Below are 12,776 nucleotides of genomic sequence, written 5' to 3' on the forward strand. Positions count from 1 at the left end.
ACAGTCCTGTATTTTTACACCTTCTCAGTGGAGCAAGCATGTGCCCAGTTCCGTGTTGTAGTTAAGCTTCAAATTTCCTCTCATGGAAAGCTGCCGCTGCCCACCAGTGAGACGCTTAAGGAGATCACCTTGGTGCCGTAAGATTGAAGCCTGAGTGGCTAAGACTGCCTCATTTATCAGTTGCCAGCTTCCTGATTCGCACCTTGTCTAACTTCTTGGCTTCTTGGCCGTAGCTCAGCAGTTGAATCCGGCGAGGGATGGCAGCACAACGTACCTCGATGTGGGGCTGGTAAGAAACAGGCACATGGTTCCAAGGGGACCTCCTCCGCTCCCTGTGTCTTTCCAAACTTCCTGAGGGTGGTAGTGTTGAAGAATCAGAGATTATTTCCAGTTGCAAAGTGTCTTTGAGTGGCAAGGATGGCGTGGACGAGTGAATCCGGGCACACAGTTGTGGGAGAAGGGCAGAAGGCCAAGGGGTGGGGGTAGAATGTTTGCAACACACTAGACCGGGCTAAAGTGAGACGGTTTTCTCCGGGGTTCAGCGTTTTATGAAGAACCAGGCCTTTTAGTACGTTATGCGGGCCGAGCATTTGCGTTAAGTGAAAGCATTGACTTTTATGGTGCCCGAATGCAGCAATTAACCTGGGTCTATAGGGGAAGCATTTTATGTGAACACAAGTTCCCTCTTTAGACTTGTAAAGTTGTATTCAGAGCAACTTTTAAGGCTTGCTTAAATTGTGCTTAAGTATTGATGGGCATAGATGCTGGTAACTCCCTCCCTGGGCTGGCGAGGGATTCCGATGTAAACTTTTACGCATATCTTCATCCTTGATGTAATTTTGCTTGTTTGGGGCACCAGTTTAAACAAAAGGCAGTTGACTGGTGGGCAGGCTAGGCCACCGTGCCAGATATGCCTGTTTGAGGGGCTGTTGTTTTTTTCCTCTCTCTCTCTCCGTTGTAACTTAAATTATTCTTTCTGGAATGGCCAAAGCAGCCTGAGCTCCCTCCAACCCTTGAAGGGCTGGCTGTTCCCTCTCTTTACCTGCTCTTGAGAAATGCCAGCTGAAAATGCACTCAGACAAATCTTACCTTTTTGTGGATGGCTACCGAAAATCCGGCAACCAAAATAAGTCTGAGCAAGACTTACGTTTCTGTACAGCTCCTGGTCATGGCACTGAAGTTTGCCTCAGATAGTCAAACAACGGGGACCGTAGAGACTTGGAGATCAGCAAACAGGCTGGTTTCCTCCTTCATCACGTGTTGTTTCTGTATGTAGTCTTTTTATTTCTTTTATTGACTTAGGTTGCAAATTGCAACACTCAAAAGAGTTGTAAAGGAGGAAGTAGAGAAGGAATTTATTTCCCTTTCATTCTATCCCACCTTTATTATTTTTATAAATAACCCAAAGCGGCAAAAATACCTAAGACTCCTTCCTCCTCCCATTTCCTCCAGCACGACAACCCTGTGAGGTGAGTTGGGCTGAGAGAGGTGAGAAAGGAAGTGGCCCAAAGTCACTCAGATAATGTCTTTTGAGTTTTTGAGCTTTTTTAAAGAGTGTTTTACAAAGAGTGCATATAAAAGTTTAAAATAGAAGAACTCCCTAACAAGACAATGGAAAGAGTAAGTGAAGGAAAGCAGAAAATCCAGGGCAGGGGGCAAAATTTAGGAATTGCAAAGGGAAGTAAGGGTGATTTTTGTCTGCGAAATGCAAATTAATTCAGCATTCTGGGCTACAAGGGCTTTGGTCTTGTGGGGGCCTTTTTCTACTTTTATTTGCCTTCCACGCTAAGATTTGTCACAGGAGGTAACAACAGCTTTTTGAGTTGGCTGTCAAGAAGAGGGTTAGGTGTTTTTATTTTAAATAAGTGTCGCACGAGTCTCTTTAGTACAAGGCCACAGTGAAAAATCCAGTTTGTAGACCAGGAAAAGCTGCTTCTGCTCTGAATGTTGACTCTTCCCTTTTTTAAGAGCTTCAGTGGCTGTGGGAGCATGAACAGTATTTGATTCCATTGGTTTGTAGGCAAAAAGGCTTAAAATGATCTTGCAAAGTTCGTGACGTTGCACCCAGCTGCATTTTTCACCACACCCAGAGAGCGGAACAAAAATTAGAAGGGATTCTTCATGTCTAGTGGAATTTGATTCAGGACCAGCCCAGGTGCTTTTGTGTTGGGTTCAAAAAGGTGTCAGTCTTGGAAGCCATTTTTTACTTGGAAGCTTCGAGGCTGCCACATTCAGTGCCTGGGAATTTGGGAGGGGGGATTTCATAGTGAGGTAGGAGATTAGACTCAGCAACATCCTTTCTCAGAGAGTCAAGGACATGTTGCCCTGTACCTGGAGAGGTATTTCTGGAGAAATGCCTCCAGTTGGGACGGCGATTTGAGTTGGCCATGTGATGGGTGTAAGGGATGGATCTTTGAATTTCTCTTTTGGGAAGGGAAAACTCTCAAGATTCAGGTTTTCCCAGATGTGACAACTCCAGTAAAATGGAACTTTGAGAAAATGCTTGTATCTGAGTTTATTGGTTTGGAATTTGTTAGTTGGAACGCTGGCAAAAGGAAGGGGAAGAGAAAATATTTATCAGGTTACAGTGAGGTTGGGTGCTCTTGCTTAGTGGCACAGCATTCTCCTGAAGTAGTTTTTTTCTTCCCCCGGGAAACAGGTTGGTCTCCTGGGGCCAATGTGCCAGCCCCAAAAAGAAAGAAATGCAACTCAGGTTTCAGACCAGGAACTCAGCCCAAAAACACTGACTTTCCCCTTCAGCCGCCATTTTTCTTGCTTCTTTCCAAGGTCCTATTTGTGAGATTCTAGAATCTAGATCAATGTTTGTCAACCATGGCAACTTTAAGATGCTTAAGACTTTAACTCCCAGAATTCCCCAGTCTTAGCAATAGCAACTTTCAGATACGTCAATGTCAATACACAGAATGGTCCGCAATTGACATGCTGGGGGATTCTGGGAGTTGAAGTCCACCGGAAGTCATCCAGCTTAGGAAAATCTGAGATATCTATCTATATATATATATATATATAAAAGCAAAATACCCCTCACGCATCATCACAAAATCTCCAGAACCATAAAGCCTACAAACTTGAAATTTGGCACCTATGTTCCTCTTGGATTCTAGGTGCTCGCTAAGAAAGGATTTTTCGAAATGACCATCAGAGCATTAGTATTTCCTATATTATTATTATTAACACGCTCTGATGCTAAGGAGTTCTACTCCCCCTCCCCACCTGAAAAGAAATCTCTTCCAAATGCAAAACACAAGCAGAGGAGAGGAGTTTCATTTTTAGTTTCACAGCACCAAGCAGCTTTAGTACAGAACAGTTGAGCTAAGCCACGCCCAGGCACCTTGCTGTCTCCTTGCTCACACAAGAAATTCTGTTTCAGTTTCCAAACAGCCCTCAACTCTCTCACACACTGACAGGACGCTAGCCAGATGAATACCGATGGATGCTGGTAGGCAGAGGCAGAATTAATCCTTAAAATGTAAGGTTACAGGATGCTAGTCCCTCACAAATTGCAGTTAAGCCTAAGTCTTCCCAATAAAACCACTGTAGTAGATCTTGGTCTATCTGTTGTCTAGTTTCCAACTTGCAATTGTCTCTCTCCCTTCCATGGTTCCAGTTTTTTTGTTCGCATCCTGGCCAAGGGAAGATGAATTAACTAAGTCCAGCCCAACCTTTCCTTTCCCTCCTCCATTTACAGGATGAACTGGGCGATTCCTATTGATGTGAGTCGCTAAAATTAGCCAAGTGGGTGGTTGGCTCCAAAATAGCTACCAGCCTTCCAAGAAAAGGCTCGTTTCTCAAGATCAAAAAAAAAATCTTCTGACCTCCTTCCTCCAACCAGCTCTAAGCCCACGTTATGAAGATCGTATCGTATATAGCAGAGATAAATTTCCGGTGCGATCTGGAAATCGGTGGTCTTTATTTTAATTGCTTTGCTAAAATAGTCTCTGATCTTCCAGCTGAGATGACTTTGGGGCTTGTGCGGGGGCGGGGGGCTCTTGAGAGTCTCAGCTGCCCTGGGATCAACGTCGGAAATGAGAACAATTTCTTTGTCCTTCACGTGTCTGTTTTCCTTTTACATCGTGTCATTTTCCTTGATTAGCAACAGCCCCTAGATTATATACCATTGAGATGGTTAAACGGTTTACAGAGTCAGCCTCTTGCCCCCAACCAACTGGGTCCCCCTTTGACCCATCTCGGAAGGACGGCAGGCTGAGTCAATATGGAGCCAGTCAGGATTGAACAGCTGACAGTCGGCAGAATTAGCCTGCAATATTGCATTCTAACCACTGCGCACGAAGGATGGATGGATGGATGGATGGAAGGAAGGAAGGAAGGAAGGAAGGAAGGAAGGAAGGAAGGAAGGAAGGAAGGAAGGGCAAAAGCAATAGCGCTTAGACTTATATGCCACTTCACAGTGCTTTACAGCCCTCTCTCTTAAGTGGTTTACAGAGTCAGCCTCTTGCCCCCAACCATCTGGGTCCCCCTTTGACCCATCTCGGAAGGACGGCAGGCTGAGTCAATATGGAGCCAGTCAGGATTGAACAGCTGACAGTCGGCAGAATTAGCCTGCAATATTGCATTTTAACCACTGCGCACGAAGGATGGATGGATGGATGATAAGGAAGGAAGGAAGGAAGGAAGGAGGAAGGAAGGAGGAAGGAAGGATGGATGGATGGAAGGAAGGAAGGAAGGAAGGAAGGAAGGAAGGAGGAAGGGCAAAAGCAATAGCGCTTAGACTTTATATGCCACTTCACACTGCTTTACAGCCCTCTCTCTTAAGTGGTTTACAGAGTCAGCCTCTTGGCCCCAACCATCTGGGTCCCCATTTGACCCATCTCGGAAGGACGGCAAGCTGAGTCAATATGGAGCCAGTCAGGATTGAACAGCTGACAGTCGGCAGAATTAGCCTGCAATATTGCATTTTAACCACTGCGCACGAAGGATGGATGGATGGATGGATGGATGGAAGGAAGGAAGGGCAAAAGCAATAGCGCTTAGACTTATATGCCACTTCACAGTGCTTTACAGCCCTCTCTCTTAAGTGGTTTACAGAGTCAGCCTCTTGGCCCCAACAATCTGGATCCTCATTTGATCGACTTCAGAAGGATGGAAGGCTGAGTCAACCTTAAACTGATCAGGATTGAACTGCTGTCAGTGGGCAGAGTTACCTGCCACATTGCATTCTAACCACTAGGAGGGAGGGAGGGAAGGAGGAAGGATGGATGGAAGGAAGCAAGCAAGCAAGCAAGCCGTGATGGTGTAATGGTTAGAATGCAGTGTTGCAGGCTAACACTACTCACCGCCACCAGTTCGATCCTGACTGGCTCAAGGTTGACTCAGCCTTCTGTCCTTCCGAGGTGGGCAAAATGAGGACCCAGATGGTTGGGGGAAAGAGGCTGACTCTGTAAGCCGCTTAGGGCGGGCTGTAAAGCACTGTGAAGCGGTATATAAGTCTAAGTCCTATTGCTAAGTGGGAAGGCTGGGAAGGAAGGAAGGAAGATAGCAATAGCACTTAGGCTTATACGCCGCTTCTCAGTCCTTTCCAGCCCTCTCTAAGCCGTTTACAGAGTCAGCCTCTTGCCCCCCCCAACCATCCGGGTCCTCATTTTACCCACCTCAGAAGGACGGAAGGCTGAGTCACCTTGAACCGAAGGGCCAGGGATGTTTTCTGTCACAGAAGGAGTCTGGCTGGAGAATTCTGGGAGCGACCGTCCGCACATCAAGTTGCCAAGGTTAAGAAACACCTGCTCTTGCAAATCCTGCCCCGAGCGAGCAGAGGGTTGGATTAGATGACCTCTAAGGCACCTTCCAACTCGGACTCTGTGATTCTAACAAAACAAAGATGGAGCAAGTCAGGTTGTCCTCCCTCATACCGAGCTACGCCGCTGAGCACCGATTCCAGGTAGTCCTCAGCTTGCAACCTTCCTTAGGGGCCGTTCCAAGTTACGATGGCGCTGGGGGAAAAAAAAAGCGACTTAACGACCGGCTGCAGGGTCTTCTGCCCTCTGGCCCGGTGCTTGCAGTAAGCGTTGATTTAACAACAACGCACGCCACAACGAACAGGCTTTCTGGCGGCTCTCCGGGGCTGTTTATTTCGATTCCTTTTGAATTCTCTGAAAAGGACTGCTGGTTGTGTGAATGGGGACCTTTGGGCTGGTTGGCTGAAGAAGAGCCTCCCTGAATATCGATGGGGGTCACAAACCGGGGCTGAAAAAGCAAGCTAAGACGCATTGCAGTGTGGGGGGGGCTCTTTTGTGCTCTGAAAGTGTACCTCTTTTTGTCTCTGTGTGTGTGTGTGTGTATGTGTGTGATGTCTCTCTCTCTCTGGGTGCCTACCTAGAGGAACCAGGGCTGGCTGAGAGAGCTGCATTCCTCCACCCACCCCCACCCACCTCCTGTCCTTCCCTGCACATTTCCATCTATGTCCTGACCTACTTCCACGCACAATGCACGGGGGGGAGGTGGGAGAGGAAAGAGATTAGGAGCGTGGTTGCCTAGACGAACAATCCAAGGAGCTTTAGAAGAGGCCGTTCAGCGGATCCCGCAAACAGAATTAAACTATTGCTTTTTTTTTTTTTTTGCTCCCGCTGCTTTTTCTCCGGAAAGCATGGGTGCGTGTGTTTGGGAAAGGAGGGGGGGAGGAATTATGCAGGGGAGAGACGGGGGGGAAGCAATTGGAAGAGCCAGCGCATGGCTGAGGAATTGACATTCGCGCATCTTCAAGTTGCCAAGAACCAAGCTAGAAATAAGGAGAAAAATTTATGATGGGGATGATCGTCACTGAATCACTGAAGGCTTTCGAGAAGACTGGATAACCATTTGTCTGAAATGGTATGGGGTCTCCTGTTAGAGCAGGGGGTGGACTAGAAGACCTTCAAGGTCTCTTCCAGCTTTGTCCTTCCTTCCTTCCTTCCTTCCTTCCTTCCTTCCTTCCTTCCTTCCTTCCTTCCTTCTTTCCTTCCCTCCCTCCCAGTGGCTAGAATGCAGTATTGCAGGCTAACTCTGCCCACAGCCAGAAGTTTGATCCTGATCGGCTCAAGGTTGACTCAGATGGTTGGGGGCAACAGGCGGACTCTGTAAGACACTTAGAGAGGGCTATAAAACACTGTGCAGTGGTATATAAGTCTAAGTGCTATTGCTATTTCTTTCCTTCCTTCCTTCCTTCCTTCCTTCCTTCCTTCCTTCCTTCCTTCCTTCCTTCCTTCCTTCCTTCCTTCCTTCCTTCCTTCCACCTCCATCTCTTCTTTCCTTCTTCCTTCTGCCTCCATCTCCTTCCTTCCTTCCTTCTCCTTCCCATCTCCTCCTTCTAATCTCTATTCCTTCTTTCCATCCATCTCTCCTTCCTTCCTTCCTCCTCCTTTCTTCTTTTCCTTCTTTTCCTTCCTTCCTTCCTTCCTTCCTTCCTTCTTTCCTTCCTTCCTTCCTTCCTTCCTTCCTTCCTTTCTTCCTCCCCTCCCTCCCTCCCTCCCTCCCTCCCTCCCTCCCTCCCTCCTCCCTCCTTCCTTCCTTCCTTCCTTCCTTCCTTTCTTCCTCCCTCCCTCCCTCCCTCCTTCCTTCCTTCCTTCCTTCCTTCCTTCCTTCCTTTCTTCCTCCCTCCCTCCCTCCTTCCTTCCTTCCTTCCTTCCTTCCTTCCTTCCTTCCTTCCTTCCTTTCTCCCTCCCTCCCTCCCTCCCTCCCTCCCTCCCTCCCTCCCTCCTTCCTTCCTTCCTTCCTTCCTTCCTTCCTTCCTTCCTTCCTTCCTTCCTTCCTTCCTTCCTTCCTTCCTTCCTTCCTTCCTTCCTTCCTTCCTTCCCTGTCTGAAATGGTATAGGATGTCCTGCTTGATCAGAGGGATGGACTAGAAAACTCCCAGAGGTTCCTTCTAACTCTCTTCTACTCTGCTGTATGTTCGAATGGTCACTAAACCAACAGTTGTAAAGTCAAGGATTCCATGCTTTAGTCGTATCCAACTCGTGGCAATTCTGTGGGTCAGGTTTTTTTTTCCACCTCTTCCAATCTTGCCCCAGTTCTGTGAGTTGTTGCAGGCTCTTATCGGCTTTCGCCCACCCGCCGTGTTCTTTGACGGCCTGCTTTCCTTCGGCCTCCAAGTCTTCCAAACAGAATCGCTTTCTCCAGTGAATTCCCCTGCACGACATGGACACAATAAGCGAGACATAGTTCCAGACAGTATTGTGGTTCGCCGGCAGCAGGTGTGGACGGCTGAGGTCTCGGAGAGCGAGGACTCAGATGAGGGGCCTGCGTGTGAGGCAGGGATGGGGCCAGGACCGTCAGGGGGTGGAGTGCTCCCTTCGGAGGTTGTGGAGGCTGGCAGCAGTGAGGAAGAGTCCCCCGAGGAGCCTGTGCACAGTGCGCATGAAGGAAAGAGCAGCTGCAGCAGCACGGGCGACTCGGGAGTAAGGCTGCAAGGTAATGGCCCCTCCCTTAAGAGATAAAAGCCAGCTGAGGAACCGGAGTTCTTTGCAGGAAGATATTACCTACCTGGAAACATCTGCAAGAAAACAAGCTCGCTCAGAGATCCCCAAGGATGCCACAGTTAAGGGTTGCAATATTTGGCTTTAACACATTGTCCCGATCTTCTTTTTTATATTGAAAATCAAGCAGTGATTAACCAAATTTGAATCTTATTTTAACCAGATTTTAACTTTAACCTTAAATTGTCCACCATGGACCTCACCCCATCCTTAAGAGGTCTGTAAGGGGGCGTGCATAAGCGCACCAACATGCCCACCGTCCCTGTCCTACTGTTCCCATTTATTCATACTCATTTGTTATGTATCTATTTATACCCGTTTATACTGATATGTTTATGTGTTATGTTCATACTTTTTTTCTCAGACATGCTTGACAAATTAAACTAAATAAATAAAATAAATAAATATCTCTCTAAGATTCCTCCAGATCACAGGGCTTAATATAGAAGAGGAAGTGGAAATATACGTTGGACGCCCCTTTTGAGGTCTCAGTGACCCAGGCATCCATTTTTCCACTGCTCTTTTCTCTCCAAAGTGATTCGTCACTGAGGTCTGGTGGAGAAGGAGGCAGAAAAAGAAAAGTCAGCACTCTTATCTCTTTCTTATCTTGAACTCATTTAGGAGATATTGGGGGGTTGGGTGGTTTCCAGAAGTCTAATAAGGGGATTTAAGGGATTTTGTGAATTTTATTTTTAGATGCTGGGAGACTCCAATTTTTACCAGTGCCATTTTGCCAGCAGGGAAAAAAAGAAAGAAAGAAAGAAAGGCTGTTTAGCCCTGAAATTTTAGGAAGGGCATCGGTAGCCATAGTTAAAATCCTCCAGTTACTACCTTAGTGGAAACCTGCCCTTCACGGTCATAACTTGTGACAGTTGTAAATTGGGCCCATGTGACTGGCCCATATTTTATTACCCCCCCCCCTTTTTTTTTTTTTGCAGTAATGGTTGGTTTAAGGTTGATTAATTTGTGCCTATGGGCCAATATGGACTCCTGGTGATTGCTTACAAAAATCCCTGAAGTTTTCTTGGCAAACTTTTCCAAAGTCTTGCCAAGCGAGTGGCCCATATAGATAGATTTCCTCCGTAATGATCGATCCCTTAATCTGGCTTAATTCAGCTCTTCCAATGATGCCCCCAACGGCCATTGTAACCAAGTTTGCCCACCTGGTTGATGGCCGCCTCTTTCCTTCCACCTTTCCCAGCAGTTGAGCCTTCTCCAAAGAGCTGGAGGCTTTCGTGGAGCGGGGAAGGCGGCTCCCCATATCCCTAAAGAGCATTCTTCCAGTTCTATAAGGGCTACTCAATCCATTTAATGCCCAGCAGATCATTGTCCTACCATCCTTCCCTCTCCTAAGTCAGCAGTAAGTCAGTAAGACTCCTTTGTTGACAATAGTTCTTTATCATCCTTTTTTTTTATCTGGAATGGCTTGGCTGTTTTGTTCCCCCTGAGCCTTTGAATTGCAGCGTTTGGCCTTTGCAGGATAACCTTTAGCTCAAGGGCTGTTTGTTCTGGGTTTCCCAAAAGCCACCTGCTAAGCCAGTATCTGATAAGCCAGCTATCTGTGCAGATAAGGTGACCAGGCCAGAGGCCAAGAATGAGACCGAAATCACTTATTTGCTTAGTGGAAGCTGTTTGCAAAAGGTTTTTTTTCAAGCAGTTGCAAGATGTTCTCGAGTCTCTGCAGTGTGCCAGGAAAATAGACTTTTCCCCCAAGTCTGTGTTTGTATATATACGGTTAGAAATCAGACACAAATTCCTGTAACATGGTGGCTTTCTCAGCTTGAAGCAGTTTCTGACATACGTTGATATGTTTCTGACACAAATAGAAGATTCCATGGTTGTGGTTTCAACTTTGCATGCACCCAGAACGAATTAAATTTTAAAAAACAAAATGCGGATGAACTGATTGCTTTATTTAGCTGCACGAAATAATAAAAGGTTATCATGTCATCAGTACTTCGGTGTGAGTTGCCGCAGGGTTTTTCTTTAATGTTATATTTAACTTTAGATGAAAAAGCCGAGTAATTTAATGCTTGTAATAACAACCTGCTAAATTGTAATTGATGCTGATAGAATTTTTTCTTTGTTTTCTCAATTTTGCAGTATTTTAAGCCAGGGTTGTTTTTCTCCCCCCCAATTTGGTAGCTTTTAAGATGTGTGAGTTTGAACTCCCAAGCTCCACACATCTTAAAGTTACCAGTGTGAAAAACACTATTTTAAGCTATTTAAATAATATATTGTGAACAAGAGCTATATCATATAAATGGCATTATTCTGAAACAATAACAAGATTTATTATATTATAAAAAGGGGAGACAAAGGTGTAAGTTCCTTTTATTTTTATTTATTTTTAACTTTTTTTTTTTTTTTAAGACAAGTTTTATTAATTTTTAAAACACACAAATTATCATTATTCATTACATGTTTAAACCTTTTTCCCTTGTAAATTTAACAAGTCAGATAAATTATGATTCTGTTTTAAACCATTTCCATATAATATACCAAAACCTCTTATTCAATTTCTCTTTACTTCTCTTTACTCTTATTCAATATCATTATTATTATTTCATCTGTTTCTTTCTGACTTAGTTACCATTATTCTCATTCTATATTTCTACAAGTTTTTACCAATTCTCCCCCAAAAAGACATATACACACAACACACAAAACATAAAAAAATATCTTTTTGGAAAGTAACTTGGACCCAGGTGTCTCTCTCTTCATGGACTTCAATTATATTCATGCTCATCTTACATATCATTACTTATTTTATTTACCATTCTAAGCCTTCTATATTAACTTCTCCACATATTTCACACTTCTTAATTCTACCTTAATTAATCATCTTAGTTTAAATCATTATATTTGTATCTTTTGTCCATTTTTTATCATCCCTTTGTCTCATCCCTTATGAAAAAAAAGAAAATCAGTTTCTCCTGAAATCATTAATCAGAGTATGATGCCTTTCTATCTCCCCCTAAGTTAATCAAATTAATCTTTAAAATAATATCTAATACCCAATCAGATTTTGCTTGGTACATTCTATCTAACTAATACATCCAACACAATTAAGTGCATAATTAGAGAATAAATCCAAATATTAAAAAGAAATACTATAATAAAAATTTTATAATAACATCAATACCATAATTTTATTAAACTCTTTAATTAAAACAATATTCTAAACCCTCCTATTATTAAGTTTTAAAACCAATCATTTTTAAACATTTTAACATTTTAATCTCTTATCAACTCTTAAACCATTGCAATACTACCATCTCATCTTATGTACCTTGCAAAATCTTTTTTAAAAAAAAAAAAAAATTATACTTTATCCATTATCCATAAAAATTCCTTTTTCCATTTAATTTCAAAACGTTGTAGCTTTTCTCCACCTTTTCCCTTTCTTTCTTTTCCCAACAAACCTTTCTACCCCCTTCTTCTAGCCTCTGCCTTACCGGCTTCCCTTCTCTGTCGTATTTCTTTTCCCCTTTGTTTACAATCATCATATTGGTTTTGCACTTTATTTTTCCCTTTCTTAAATGTTTTTAGATCTTAAGTCCTTAAATCCTTTAGTTTTCTTCTTTTCTCTTCTTTTCTTTTCTTTCTCTCTTCTTTTTTTCTGGATCAAATTCTGAGATTCATTAAAGATGGCTCCTTCCTTTCTTTCTTGTTCCTCTGCTGTCTTCATCTGTTGTAATTTTTGTTGATAATTAGTAGCGCCATTTCTAAGAAAAGGAAAGCTTCTTCCACACCATTTCTTAGTTCCTCAACAGAAAGAGCCATTATAAATCTTTTCTTTTCTTTTCTCCTTCTTTCTTCTTACAACAACCAGAATATTCAAAAGAAAATAAAAAAGATAAAACAGTCCCAAAGTTATCAATCAGTCCAAACCAAGGCAGAGTTCTCACTTTCTCCTTCTGGGGTGATATCAATCAAAGAGAAAGAAAGTCCAAATCTGTTTAAAGTCTTGTTACAATATATTCTAGTCTTCAAATCCTTAAGGCATCTGCTCCAACAAATCTTAGCATACAAATATTTTCTTTTTAATCCTCTCTCTTCCCACTCATCGCTTAAAACCAATTTCCACCTAAAAAATAGGTTTCTTAATATCCAGTTATTTATTCCGTAGGAAAAGAGGGAAAGCTATCCTTTCAGCACCTTCAAGCAGCCGCTTTTTTCCTCTTCTGGCAGGTATTATTCAGAAAGTCATACTTTTCAGGAATTTTATTAAATATGTCTTAGAGTCCTAGGAGCCAAGAAAAACTTTCTCCTCTCAATCACTTTCTC

At 43.6% G+C, this 12,776-nt stretch overlaps 1 protein-coding gene across 8 annotated transcripts in view; it reads left to right on the forward strand.

Moving 5' to 3' along the window:
* Positions 1-12,776, forward strand: part of GRAMD2A (GRAM domain containing 2A) — a 39,278-nt gene that overhangs the window by 12,044 nt on the left and 14,458 nt on the right. The window contains exon 1 of one of the 8 annotated variants that reach the window (XM_026684070.2): positions 49-289. The exons of 5 other annotated variants lie outside the window; for them this stretch is intronic. In XM_026684070.2, coding sequence (XP_026539855.1) covers positions 258-289 — 32 coding nt within the window. In that variant the 5' untranslated portion in view covers positions 49-257. Of the gene's footprint in view, positions 1-48; positions 290-367; positions 1,269-5,697; positions 5,918-12,776 lie in introns of those variants that run through there. 2 more of the 8 variants (XM_087972901.1, XM_087972898.1) reach the window with 2 other exon arrangements.

Source organism: Notechis scutatus, chromosome 11 (assembly GCF_049901735.1).
Source record: "Notechis scutatus isolate UNSWTSFEM ecotype Mainland chromosome 11, rNotScu1.2, whole genome shotgun sequence".
Lineage (NCBI taxonomy): Eukaryota > Metazoa > Chordata > Lepidosauria > Squamata > Elapidae > Notechis > Notechis scutatus.